The 13,377-nt window shown below is 41.6% G+C and overlaps 1 protein-coding gene across 1 annotated transcript; it reads right to left on the reverse strand.

Annotated features, from left to right (window-relative positions):
• Positions 1–1,035: 1,035 nt before the first annotated feature.
• On the reverse strand, positions 1,036–2,369 carry ARF6 (ADP ribosylation factor 6). Its single transcript, XM_036750285.1, has one exon. It carries the CDS (start codon positions 2,067–2,069, stop codon positions 1,542–1,544), a length of 528 nt encoding a protein of 175 aa, XP_036606180.1. The 5' UTR covers positions 2,070–2,369; the 3' UTR covers positions 1,036–1,541.
• Between the last annotated feature and the right edge of the window lie 11,008 nt (positions 2,370–13,377).

Raw genomic sequence — 13,377 nt, forward strand, 5'->3', positions numbered from 1 at the left:
CTGTACCAAGTATTAACATTTGATTCAAAGTACTCTCAACTATCCAGTTAACAATGTAGTCTAGTTATACTGACTGTAGCTGACAAATGGACAAACTGGTTATCTTTCACAAGACTTATAAATTTACATTCATCGTCATGTAGGATCACTACCTACATATTTTCCACTATTTACTTGGCATTTCTTATCAGTGGATTTTTTTCTAGTCATCCATCAATTTTCCTTTTAAGTTTAAATAAATGTGAACTAATAAAATATTTGATTACCACCTACATGAATTAAATCTACATTCTCACAAAATTAAGTCAAACTTTTAAAAATAACCCATCTTTTTCACTGATAATTAAGATATAAGTCATTTGTAAACTCTAAAAAAATTACTTATTTCTTCAACTTAATCAGCTTCTGCGATATGGAGACTGGAATGTTTGCTTTTGCAGTTAGGAAAAAAAGACCGATAATTTGAAGTTTTAAAAATATTTCAGAACCGACCACAGTAAACACACTAGTAATTATCAAAACTCACTGTTGTTTTTTGCTATTTTATCAGTCAACTAAAAAAGTATCTTTTGTCAAAATGTAACAAAATGTTTCCGCTATCAAAGTGGTGCGTACCATTATTGCTCTATTGCCTGAATAATTTTTACACTACTATCAGAAACGAACAAAAAAAGCAATGAAAGAAAATTCAGCAAAATTGCTAACTTTTCGGTATAAGATCTACGGCCTGTGCAAACTTTCACATTTTCATTCAGGGAACAGCTAGCTATGTGGTACAGAGAATTTGGTTTTATCCCTACTCATGCATGATGAACGTTTCAGAACTTAATAGCTAACATTTCAAAGCACTTCTTACATTACCTGCTCAACATTACTGATTTGCACTTGCAAGTTATTACAATGGTATCGCTTGTTCGCCACTGCAGGCAAGGTTTACCATTCTAGTTTTAGATAGGAAAGGACACACCTGAAATTACTAAAGTTAGAACTCTTTAAAATAAAAAAGAGTCCTTAAATATAAAAGACAGACTGCAGTTTGATTAAGCAATAATTTTCAGTTTACTAGATGAAACAGACTTGCAACATCGTCTGCATGAATGCAAAATAAGCCATCTACAGCAAGTGATAAGGTAACTGGGTAAAAGGGGGGAGACATACATTGAAAAAAAAATTCCCTCAAAATAAAAAAATCAAACCATTATTATAAAGGACCATCTCAAGAGTTGCTATATTTTCCCCCACCCCATTTGCTGGAAGTCAACAAGAGCACCTAGTACTTGTGTTCATGTCAAATGTCAGACTAGAGCATCCTAAAGCAAAGCAAAAAACGAAAGAAAAAAAAACGAAACAAAAGAAAACAAGAGGAATCCCCCCCCCAACCCAAACCCCCCCAAACCGTGAAACAGTAACTCCAGAGTCCATATTCAAAAGAAGAGAAAGTGGCTTTTGGAGGTGATGGTGGCGATAATCCTATGAATGTTTTTTTTTATTTCTCTCCTGAGGGGAGTTGGGGAGGGGGTGTGATGGGCGGTGAATGCTCATTAGGATTTGTAGTTAGAGGTTAACCATGTGAGGCCCTCATAGAGTCCGTCCCCTGAGGTGGCGCAGGAAGGCTGCACATACCAGTTCCTGTCCCGAATCCGGGTCAGGCCCAGTTTTTCCTGGATCTCGTGGGGTTTCATGGCATCGGGCAGGTCCTGCTTGTTGGCGAAGATGAGGATGATGGCGTCCCGCATTTCGCGGTCGTTGATGATGCGGTGCAGCTCCTGGCGGGCCTCGTCGATGCGGTCTCGGTCGGCGCAGTCCACCACGAAGATGAGCCCCTGGGTCCCGGTGTAGTAATGCCGCCAGAGCGGCCGGATCTTGTCCTGGCCGCCCACGTCCCACACGTTGAACTTGACGTTTTTGTAAGTCACCGTCTCCACGTTGAAGCCCACGGTGGGGATGGTCGTCACCGACTGGCCCAGCTTCAACTTGTACAAGATAGTGGTCTTGCCGGCGGCGTCCAGCCCCAGCATCAGGATCCGCATCTCCTTGTTCCCGAAGATCTTAGACAGCACCTTCCCCATCGCGTCGGAGGAGCCGGGGCTGGGGGCATTCAGGTGTCCCGCGTCCCCTGAGCCACCGCCGCCGCCGCAGCCTCCAGGAAACCCGAGCGGTCCCGCCCAGCCGCGAGGACGCCCTGCGGCCTGCAACGGGGGAGCAGCAGCCGCCGCCTAGGGGCCGAGTCCCGGGCCCCAGCTCAGTCGGACATCCCCGGCCCCGAGACTGGCTTCCTCCAGTCGCCGCCGCCGTCGGCCAGAAGCTGCGCCGCGGGGAGCCGCCGCCCTGGTGAGGCCCAGCCCGGAACTGCCCTTCCCCCCCAGGCACTGAGCGCCGCCGCCGCCGCCGCCGCTCCTCGGACCGCCTGCCGTCTCTCCTGGACCCGCCGCCGCCGGAGACCCCGGCCCGCCCGCCCGCCGAACCACCGACCCTCGCCACCCGAGCGCCAGCGGCGGCTCCGGCTCCTCGTCAGGTCATTGATCCCCGGAGGGACTCGGTGAGCTACCTGGAAGGAAACAGAGAGGAAAGGAAGGAAGACGGGGATTACCGCCGGGACTCTGGGGAAAGAAATGGAGGTCCCGAGTACCCGCCTTCCCCACCCAGCCCAAGCAGTTACCTCCGGCCACCGCCCTGTATGCAGGGTCCCCCGGCCGACGCTAGTGCTGCCGCCGCCTCCTCCTCTTCCTCCTCCCAGCTCAGACCCAGCCACAGCCGGAAAAGGCGCCGAGGAAACCGCCTCACTTCCCCTCTCAGCCACGCAGGCGCAGCGGCGGGCAACCGACTGTTGGGAAGAAAGGGACCTCTGTAAGAGTGCTCTTAGCGCCTCGCGTCATCGGCGCCACGCGGGGGAAAAGGAGAGGCGCGGGCTACGGTGGCCCGAAAGGCTCCCGTGGGTGACGGAGAGGGGCGGGTCAATAAAGAGTGCGGCTGGGAGGTGTCTGGAGCTTTGCCCGTCCGCCTCTAGCCCTCCTCTCTCCTTCTTCCCCTAAGTTTCCATTTCTTTCGTTCTGGCCTCGGGAAAATCCGCCAGCGTGCGGGGCCGGCCTGCCCCCGGCCTACTAAGCGGTCCCCTCATTTCTGTCTCGGCCCTCTCCCCCGGCCTAACCCCGTTTCCGTCGTATCTCCCCCCGCCCCCAGCTTCGCGCCGCGCCGCCTCACGCCCCCGCGGACCTCGCCGCCCGCCTTGCCCTGCGCCGCGCCGCTAAAGGAAGACGTACGGAAGAAGCCCACGCGGCTGTAATCGGGCTTGTCACAGCGCCCGCCTTTGGCTAGGCTGGCCTTGGGTGTGCCCTGCTAGCCTCTTCGGCTGCCCAAACTTTCCGTGATAAGAGTCCGACGAAAAATCTCCTTTCTCTGCAGTTTTAAAACAGTGCCGCGGCTGTGTGGTTGCACTCCAGACCCGTGATTTCAGTGGTTTCCCTGAGTGCAAACTCCCGCCACCCGTGCAGAATAATTTGAAATTCAAAACTTAGTATTAACCCAGGCTAACCCGGACCTGAGCCATACCTTCCACGGCAGTTAAACCGAAGTCTGAACCTGGATCTGCACTTGGCCTCCGATGCCGGCCACGTGACCTTGGACCACCTCCCCAGCCCTATTTCCTCATCTGTAGAATGGGGTTGGACCAAGTGACCTCAAAAGTACCTTCCACCTACCTGTAAATCCTATCATTCTATTAAGGGATTTCCGTCTCCTACTCCGAGTCTTACTTAGCCTGCATTTTATTCTAAGCGAGTTTTTATTACATCCCAACGAATTCAGGAAACTTGTTTATGTCAAATGGTATCTATAAAGTAGTTGAAAAAGCACTGACTAGAAGAAAAAGATCCGCCTTTACTTCACTCAGACAAAAGTCTCTGTTTAATCATCGTGGAGAAAGCAAAAATGGCATTCTTCCTCCCCCCAAAGGGATGTAAGGATCAAATGAGTTAAGATGTGTATGTGCATAAATGTTAGTGGTGCTAGTACAAATCAAAACGAAAATAAAGTGAAATTTTAGAATGCGTGGCAGAAAGAACGAGTAAAAAAGAAAAAGTAGTTTTTAGTTACGTTTGGTGTTCTGTTGAATAGTTTGAGAGATTGGAGGTTGCTCTTCATAACAAAGGTACAAAATTAAAATGTAAAATAAATTGCACCGATCATGAAACAGAACAAAATTCTTAAGCCACTAATTCATTGACTCACAGGATCTGTGGTATCAGCCATATGACTTCTCCCTCCACAATACAAATCACAACTCCTACACTTTCTCAGTATGATTTTTGCCTGTGCCTCCTTGTAAGCAGCCATCCTTGTACCCAATGTGCTAGAGGCCTTCATCTAAGTCTCTTAACATATGAATAACTGTGGGGGACACACACAATCCGGTCATTCTTTTTGCCAATACCTTCTTTTATCCCTCACTTTTGCTACATGAGCAGCCGACTTATGTCTCATTGGGCAGTTGGGTGGTATAGTTAGTACAGACATGAATTCAAATCCTGCCTTAGAGTGTCTGTGTGACCTGCAATCTGTAAATTGCTATTTTTATGTGGAGTTGAGTTGAGGATCAAATATGATAACATATGGAAAGCACTTTGCAAATCCTAAACTGGCATATAAATACTAGCCAGTTCTGATCTTTTGCACTACTTTTATATAGTGCTTTTTTTTTGGTGATGTGTGACCCCTAATTTTGATTCTTTGGAAAATATGCTCTTCCATGATCACAGCCATATAGTATCACTGAAAGAATATTGGATTTTGTTTTATGGGGAAGTTAGGGAGGGGTCATTAAAAAACAATCTCCTTAGCTTGGCTCTTATTCCTGTTCAATTCTACTGCTCCCCACTCTACCCCCACTATCGGCATTGTTTGTCCAAGGCATACATACTGATAGACCATCTCACTACTTCATTTAGAAAATAGGCATTCTTAATCTTTATTTTTCTATATTGATAAATAGCCCAAACTCTTTTGAGTCATTATGGTTCTTATTTATATCGACAGTGTTCCAAGTCTTAGTACAATTAGCACAATGTCATCTACAAGGTGGCCCAAAGTACATAGAATATTGGACTTGGAGTGAGGAAGATGTGAGTTTGAATCCTGCCTCAGGAACTTTCTAGATGTGTAAACTTGGGAAGTTACAACCTCTCTCATCCTGTTTCTTCATCTGTAAATTGAGATAACATCATCTGCCTCACAGAGTTGTGAGGATCAAATGAGGTCACATAGAGAAAGTGCTATGTAAACTTTAAAGTACTATATAAATGTTGGCTCTCATTATCTAAAAGGAACATCGCCATCTATAAGATCACCATCTTCCATCTGGACTCAGTTCTGGAAATCTTTCATGACAATGCCAATGAACTTTGACGAACACATCTCTGTTTTAAGCTTCATTTGATATTAATAGTGAGGACACATTGGCATAGTGGTATCCTCCTGGATCACCGCCTTGTGGCAGAGGGCCTTGCGTAACTCTGAATAACACAGTTTCCCTAACTGAGCAATGAGGTATGGAGTTAGCCAAGATGGACAGGTCATAATGGAGAGTTCTGACAAAAAGAGTTCCATCGGAGAAATCACTCCAGTGGCTTCGGAGAAAAACTCACTGCCAGCATGGATTGCAAAAGGGCCTGGTGTCCTGTGGGGTCACAAAGAGTCGGCCACAATTGTACAACTGAACAAAACAATGGCATGGTGAATAGAGGGCAAGCTAGCCTCAGAGCCAGGAAAACCTGGGTTCAAATGTCATCATTGGGCATACTGCCTGTGACCCTGTGCAAATCCCCTAACATCTAGGTAACTTTCTAAAACTGTTGCAGAGAAGGAGCAGACTTACATTGGTAGAAGAAATCTCATCATCTCAGATGTCCAGTCCCTATCCTTGATATTAATAATCAGAGGTTCATTGAATAAAGTTATATCTTTCAAGGAATTATATATAATTCTAACATGCATAGAAGACATCTTGTTGCAGAAGAGGCTTTAAGGTGATAAAAAGCAATTTTTTAAAAATCAGCAGACAAGTACAATACAAAGTTTCTCTGTACCTTACAGGCTTGTGGCACATTATTTTCCTTAGAGGCTTTCTACAGTACAACTAACCTGACCTTCTTGTTGCTTCACATATAATGTAACATTCCATCTTGCAGATCTGTACCTTTGCGCTTGCCTTCATGCCTTGAATGTACTCCCACCCTCAGCCCATTTTACCTCTGCTTCTTAGGATTTCTAGTTTCCTTCAAAGCGTTTCCCAAATACCATCTCCTAAATGAAATGTTTTCCTGATCCTCCCAGTTGCTAGTGTCTCCTCTTCTTGAAGTTACCTTGTATTTATTTTGTATATACTATATACTGATGTACAGATTATTTCCTCCAGTAGGCTCCAAGCTATCTGAGGATAGGTACAGTTTTTTTTTTGTATCCCCAGCTTCTAGCAGTGTCTGGCATATATTAGGTGTTTAAGTATTTATTGATTAATTGATCATAAAAGTGTAGTCTTCCATAGGATATTGTTTATGTTTTCTTCTCATATCTCCATCAAGGATGTCCTCAAAATTAGTTGAGACTATTCTAATAAACTATAATTTTAATTTATTTTCCACTAACAAGCATTTTCTCTCCCCAACTCACATGCTGTGCCACTTGCCACTGAAGAAAAGAAAAACAAAACCCTTGAAGGAAATATGTAGAGTCAAGCAAAATAAATTCCCACATTGGCCACATGAAAATGTGTTTCTCGTTCTGCATTCTGAGTCCATCGCCTCTCTGTCAGGAAATAGGTAGCATTCTTTGTCATCAAGTCTTTTGGAATCATGGTTGATCATGGCACTGATCAGAATTCTTAAATCTTTCAAAGCTGCCTTTACAATGCTATTACTGTAAAAATTTTTCCCCTGGTTCTACTCACTTCCCTCTCAGTTCATACAAGTCCTCCCAGGTTTCTCAAAAACCACCTCTTTATTCATTTCTTATAACACAATGATATTCCATTACATTCACATGAAGTTTGTTCTCTGTTTAATGGGTACCCACTTTGTTTCCAGTTCTTCACCACTACAAAAAGAGCTGCTATAAATATTTTTTGTACATATGGGTCCTTTTCCTCTTTCTTTGATCTCTTTGAGGTACAGGCCTAGTAGTGTTATCACTGGGTCAAAGCTTACGCAAAGTGTAATAAACTTTTAGGCTTAGTTCCAAATTGCTTTCTGGAATGGCTGGACCAATTCACAGCTCTTTCATGAGTATTTTAATATGCCTATTTTCCTGAAGCCTCCCCAACATTTGTCAGTTTCTTTTTTTTCCAATTAATTTTACCAATATGAAGAATGTGTGATGGAACCTCAGAGCTACTTTAATTTGCATTTCTCTAATTATTAATGATTTGAAGCACTTTTCATATGGCTGTTGATAGCTTGAATTTCTTCCTTTGAAAATGAGAATAGCTCTCATTTTTATAAATTTAAATCAATTCCTTAATATTTTGAAACCTTTGTCAGAGAAACTTACTGCAAAGATTTTTCCCCAGCTACATTCAACTTATACCCTCATTTTTGACCCTTATTCAATTAAAATACATCTTTTTGCCTGTCTTTAGCCACTGTCAGTGACATGTGATTCTTCATGACCTCTTTTAGGGTTTTCTTGGCAAAGATACTGGAGTGGTTTGCCATTTCTTTCTCCAGCTCATTTTACAGGTTTGGAAACTGAGGCAAACAGGGTTAAGTGACTTGCCCAGGATCACACAGCTAGGAAGTGTCGGAGGCCAGATTTAAGCTCAGGTCTTCCTGACTTTATCCCCAGCATTCTATCCACTGCACCACCTAACTGCGCATCCAGAGTCTAATCACAAACTTTCCTGAGATCCACTGACCATGGTTAGAGTTTGTTTTGCCTAAGTTAATTCCTCCCTTAATATACCCTCCATGCTATTCTCCATTCTTCCTTCTCTCATTTCCTTCCTGTTTCTTTATTGACTGAAATGTATTTCTGTACCCAATTCCATGTGTATAGTCTTCTTTCCTTTGACTTGTTCAGGTGAAAGTCAGGTTTAAGTGTCCTGCTCTCTCCCCACTTATTTCTTGTCTGTATTGTCTTCTACTTGTACACCCAAATTATGAACGATAATTTCCTCTACCCTTTCTCTCTCCATTTTTATCCGCTAGTATATCCTTCCTCTGCTCCCCTTTTTCTTCTTTAAAGATCATCAAAACATAAAAAAACCACACTCTCAGGCCTTCTATCCATAACCCCTGATAATGACAGGATTCTGAAGAGACATGTATCATCTTCCCACATTAGAATGAAAATAGTTCATCCTCATTTAGTTCTTTTTCTCATTCACATTTACCTTTTTATTTTATTTTATTTTTTTCTGTGTTTGTACACCATAGTTTCTATGCAGCTCTGGGTCTTTTCATCAAGAAAACTTAGAAGTCCTATGTTTCATTAAGAATACACTTTTTCCCCTGGAAGATTATACTGAGTTTTGCTGAGTAAGTTATTCGTGGTTGTAAGCCTGTATCTTTTGCCTTCTGGAATATTGTTTTCCAAACTCTATACTCCTATAACTGTGATGGCTGATAAACCTTGGATGATCCTGACTGTGGCTTCTAGGTACTTGAAATCTTTCAGTATTTTTTTTTCCTTTGACTGGAAGCTCTGGAATTGAGTTATTATGTTCCTGGGAGTTTATATTTTGGGATTTCTTTCAGGAGGTAACCTGATGGATTCTTTCCATTTTCACTTTGCCTTTTAAAATATGGCATCTGGTCCAATGATTCTTAAATTATCTCTCTGAAAGATTTATTTTTCAGGTTATATGTTTTTGATATGAGATATTTTACATTTTCTTCTCTTTTTTTTGGTCTTTTTGTCTTTTATTTTAATAGTTCTTGTTGTCTTATACTCATTAACTTCTATTATTTGGTCCATTTTAATTTTAAACAAATGGAACATTTGTTGTTTGGTTAAACTTTTGTATCTCTTGTGTCAAGCTATTAATTCTCTTTTCAATTCTTTCTTCCATAGCTCTCCATATTGATATGATTCATATTCCTCCATTACTATGTCCACTTACTCATCAGACAAAAATTTGAAATAACATTGGTTAAGCTCATGTTTATAGAGGGTCTAGAAATTGGTTGTTAGCACCCTTTATGCAGGGATGTAATGGAACCAGCTCATATCAGCTCAGAAGGACCAACTCTTAAATTTTCAGTGTGAGCATTTATACCTCAGAAATGGGCAAATGCTACAAATCAAAGGTCTGTTTCTTGCTTTGTTGATTGTCTAAACTTAGAAAGGGGATGAAGTAAATGTCAATAATGCATTGAGTGTATTGTGCATAAATTTTCTTCTATGAAGTCCTTTATTAAATGTTTACCTGCACAACTCTGCTCCTGCCCCACCTTTCCACTGTATTTGCCAATGTCACTGGAGAAGCATAAATGGGCTACACACGACTGAAGGCCATTTTGTAATTTTCCTCATTGCCATCACTTAGAGCAGAGCTGTCCAACTTTAGGTTTTTATTGAAATAATAGACAATATATTTTGATTTGCCATTTTAGTGAGAGCTCTGCTATAGCTCAGCTTCATTTTCTATTGCAGTGCGGCATGAGGCCTGCGCAGGCCGCATTTTGGACAGCCCTGACTTAGAGGACAACTTACTGGCAATAAACCAGAACAGAACTAGATGCTTCTCAAGCTCTGCCAGAGTTTGTATTCCATTGGCATGACCTTTGAGAATCCAAAGTCACCTCCATACCACAATAAGGCATTGAGTAGGACTTTTGTAGAAATTCTATACATTCTCCCAAATTAAACTTATTGTTTAATTTACTTAAATTCATGTTTTTTCTATCTATGTAGCATATACTCAAATAGTCACGTGGATCTGTCATCTCATTGATATGGATGTTCTTTCCAGTGATTGCAACCCATTCATGCCTTCAATGAGATCCATTACCTCCCATAAATTCTCCACAGAGTGTTTATCCAATGTTCTGGAATCCTTCCTCAGTTTCTCTTAACATCACATGAATAATGTTACTAGCCTTCATCATCTGGCCAGGCCACCTCTTTCTCCTACCATATATTTCTTTAGCAACATGTTTCATTCCTGTTCCTCATAGGTTGGAGCCTGTTTACCCCACATCCACACTCCATGAGCTTTTCCATAGCCATCTGTGTGATATTTATTTTCACTTTTTCAGAGACTGTTCTGCTCCGTGTCTCACAACCATACAAAACCTCCAGTAGAATATTGGGATTTAGAAGGTGGGCTTTGGTGTAGCAATAACAAATGCTGCTCCTGGGCTAAAGATGGAGGATTGGAGCACCCTTTCTACTTCTTAGGGGACCCCCTCAGCTCTGAGCCCATGAATGCATCTCAACTGGTTTCAGTCATAGGAGATCTGACTTGTAAAGGAAGGGTTAAATTCTTTTTCAAACTCTTTGTCTCTTCATCCCACCACCTCAATCCTAGAGAAGAATTATTTAACACTTAGATTTAGGCTCATGTCTTGGGTCTCCCCAAAGAGGAGTAGAAAAGTATTTAGTGTATACTGTTGATCATGTATGGGATGGCTACTTATTAAAGAAATTCTTAAAAGAAAAAGAAAGAAAGAAGGAGGGAGAAAGGAAGAAAGGAAAGAGAGAAGGAAGGAAAGAAGGAAGGAAGGAAAGAAGGAAGGAAGGAAAGAAGGAAGGAAGGAAAAAAGGAAGGAAGGAAGGAAGGAAGGAAGGAAGGAAGGAAGGAAGGAAGGAAGGAAGGAAGGAAGGAAAACATAAAGACTTTAGACAGAATGTAACAATATAACTACTGTTATACTCCCTTGAGAGGTTGAGACTTAAACACTAGGATATGAATCAGTTTATGAGACTGCTGAGTAGACATTTTACATTTCACCAAACTCTTCATTGTCCAAGCAATACCTACCAGGTCTGTTTTCTAACAAGCCAGGCCTTACTTCCCCAGCAAGGGGGTTATCCTTTCCTCCAGGAAGCACTGTAGTATGTTTAGAGTGGACACCTTGTCACTGAGGAGCCAGAATCTCCAGATCTCTCAAATTCACAAAGTGGCCTCCAACACTGGAAATGTCTGCCTCAGATTCAATACTTGGTCACCTGTGATCAAGAAAAGAAAAAAACAATGCAGAATAGGCAATTAAGGCTCTGAAATCCAGTTTGAGATTTGTCAAGGAAGGACATGTATTCATGCAGCTAGGATGGAGGAAAGGCACCAGCCCTCTCTCCTACTCCTTCAGGGAGAGACTCCGATAGTACTAAAAGGATGGATAGATGGAAGGGAGGAGTGGGGCAGAAGGCAGATCACATTCCTTTGAAGACATTGAGTTAGCAACTCTTTCTGCTCAGTAGTCCAAAAGGACAAGGCATTTCAGCACTGAATCGCATATGTCCCTTGAAGTAAGTTTCCAGGAGAGGTCTAGCACATGCTCCCTAGGATTGCCCTGATTTCCACTCATGCTTCATGGGACACAACCTCTGCAACATTTGTATCCAGGAAAAACTTAGTCTCATTAGAGGAGCTTTGATATTTCCTGAAATCAATCAAACCCCTATCCTCTTCTGTTTAATTCAGGGCGCAACTTGTCATCCATTTATACTGTCTGTTGTATACATGAAAACTAATGGATGAGCTGTATACATTGCCAATACAACTGCGTATTATAATCTGAGGAACAGATATTCTTCATGTACTTGGTCTTTCCTGTGTGAGTGATCAGACTAAACCTTCTCAAGTACTTACAGTTGTCTTCCCAAAGATTCTGCAATGTTCCAGAGCTTGATGCAACCAGCACAATGTCATCCACAAACAGGATCATTTGGGGGATCTTGCCACACACAGGGAATCCCTCTTTATCTTCGGCTCTAAGCTAGATCTCCTCCATCACAGTGGCAAACACTTCTGTTGGAGCTTATTTCTCGCAGTTTGGGGCCTTGTTTGATGCTTATGGTCAGAAAGTTGTTAAACAAGATTATTTCTGTTTTGATATCCTTCAAGAAATCTTGAAGAATTTTTGTATTAGGATAGAAATTTTTGATAGAAATTTATTGGAATCAAGGCTTTACGTGGTATTTTCCTCATAGGCACTGTTTTCATTTTGCATTTCTTAAAAATAGGATTATGATGATAAGAAGTTAGAATTACAACTTGGTATTTCAACTTCTCAGTTCATATTTATTCATGTGATTAATACAGCAATAATGACAGTGTATCATATAGCTATGCGAAAATTGATCTCTGCTTTGGATTCGAAATCCGTTCATGTCCTAGTTTGCTCTGTGATAGAATCCCTGTAAAAATGTACCATCATAATATCGACAATACATGACAATCATACTTAAAATGTTTCTGGTTTTGTTGACTCTGGGTCAAAAATGGGAAAAAAAGATTATCAGTAAGATTACTACTGACTGATAGGAAGTGACAAATTTACTCAAAGCTAATGTTTGTGGGGTTTTTTTTTTTAGAGCATCAGATGTATTATTTAACTGTTTCATGTATGTGTTTTCCCAAAAAATAAGACAAGGTCTTGTGCTTCTTTGTATATTCCATTATTTCTAGAAGCACTCAACACATTTTTGTCAAATGAACTGTCATTTCTACATTTTTATAGCATGCATCATTTTAGTTCCTTATCCTCAATTTACTCAGCTGTCATCCCCTCTTTTATAGAATACCTAGTTGCACAGAGAATACAAATAGAAAATAAATAATAAGGAGGTTTAAAATATATATTATGTATACATAGGATAGTTACTCTTTATAATAATAGTAAAGAATGTAGCATTTATTTAGTGCTTTTAAGGTTTACAAGTTACTTTACATATGTCGTCTCATCTGATCCTTACAACCGTACTAGGAGATGTATGCTATTCTTATACTCATTTCATAAATGATGAAACAGCCTAAGAGATATTAAATGATTTGCCCAGTGTTATGCAATTAGTATCTGTGGCAGGTTTTGAACTCAGGCCTTCTGGACTGTAAGTCTATCCCTTCAACACCTACATGCCTCTAGAACTACTGGGTGATTAAGAAGTCATAGGAACATAGTATAACATCCTCTCCTGAAGGCTACAAGGTAACAAAGCTATGGAGACACCTAAGCAGGCAGCTGAGGGAATTTCCAGGAAGCTAGTCTGCAATCAGGTCAAAGTACAGCTGAGAGTTTGGAACTTCCACCAGCAATGCCAGCAGCATATGTGGACTTTGTTTCATAGTAGATGACTGACAATGAGATCAGACAGCAGATGGAGGACTCTGGGAAATAATACAAGGCAAGAGACAAAGAATAAGACTAAAGACCTTAAGTTCCA

Source organism: Trichosurus vulpecula, chromosome 3 (genome assembly GCF_011100635.1).
Source record: "Trichosurus vulpecula isolate mTriVul1 chromosome 3, mTriVul1.pri, whole genome shotgun sequence".
NCBI lineage: Eukaryota > Metazoa > Chordata > Mammalia > Diprotodontia > Phalangeridae > Trichosurus > Trichosurus vulpecula.

What these genes read in the sequence shown, in the direction of transcription:
- ARF6 (XM_036750285.1), bottom strand. Translation starts at nt 2,069, where the DNA reads ATGGGGAAGGTGCTGTCTAAGATCTTCGGGAACAAGGAGATGCGGATC.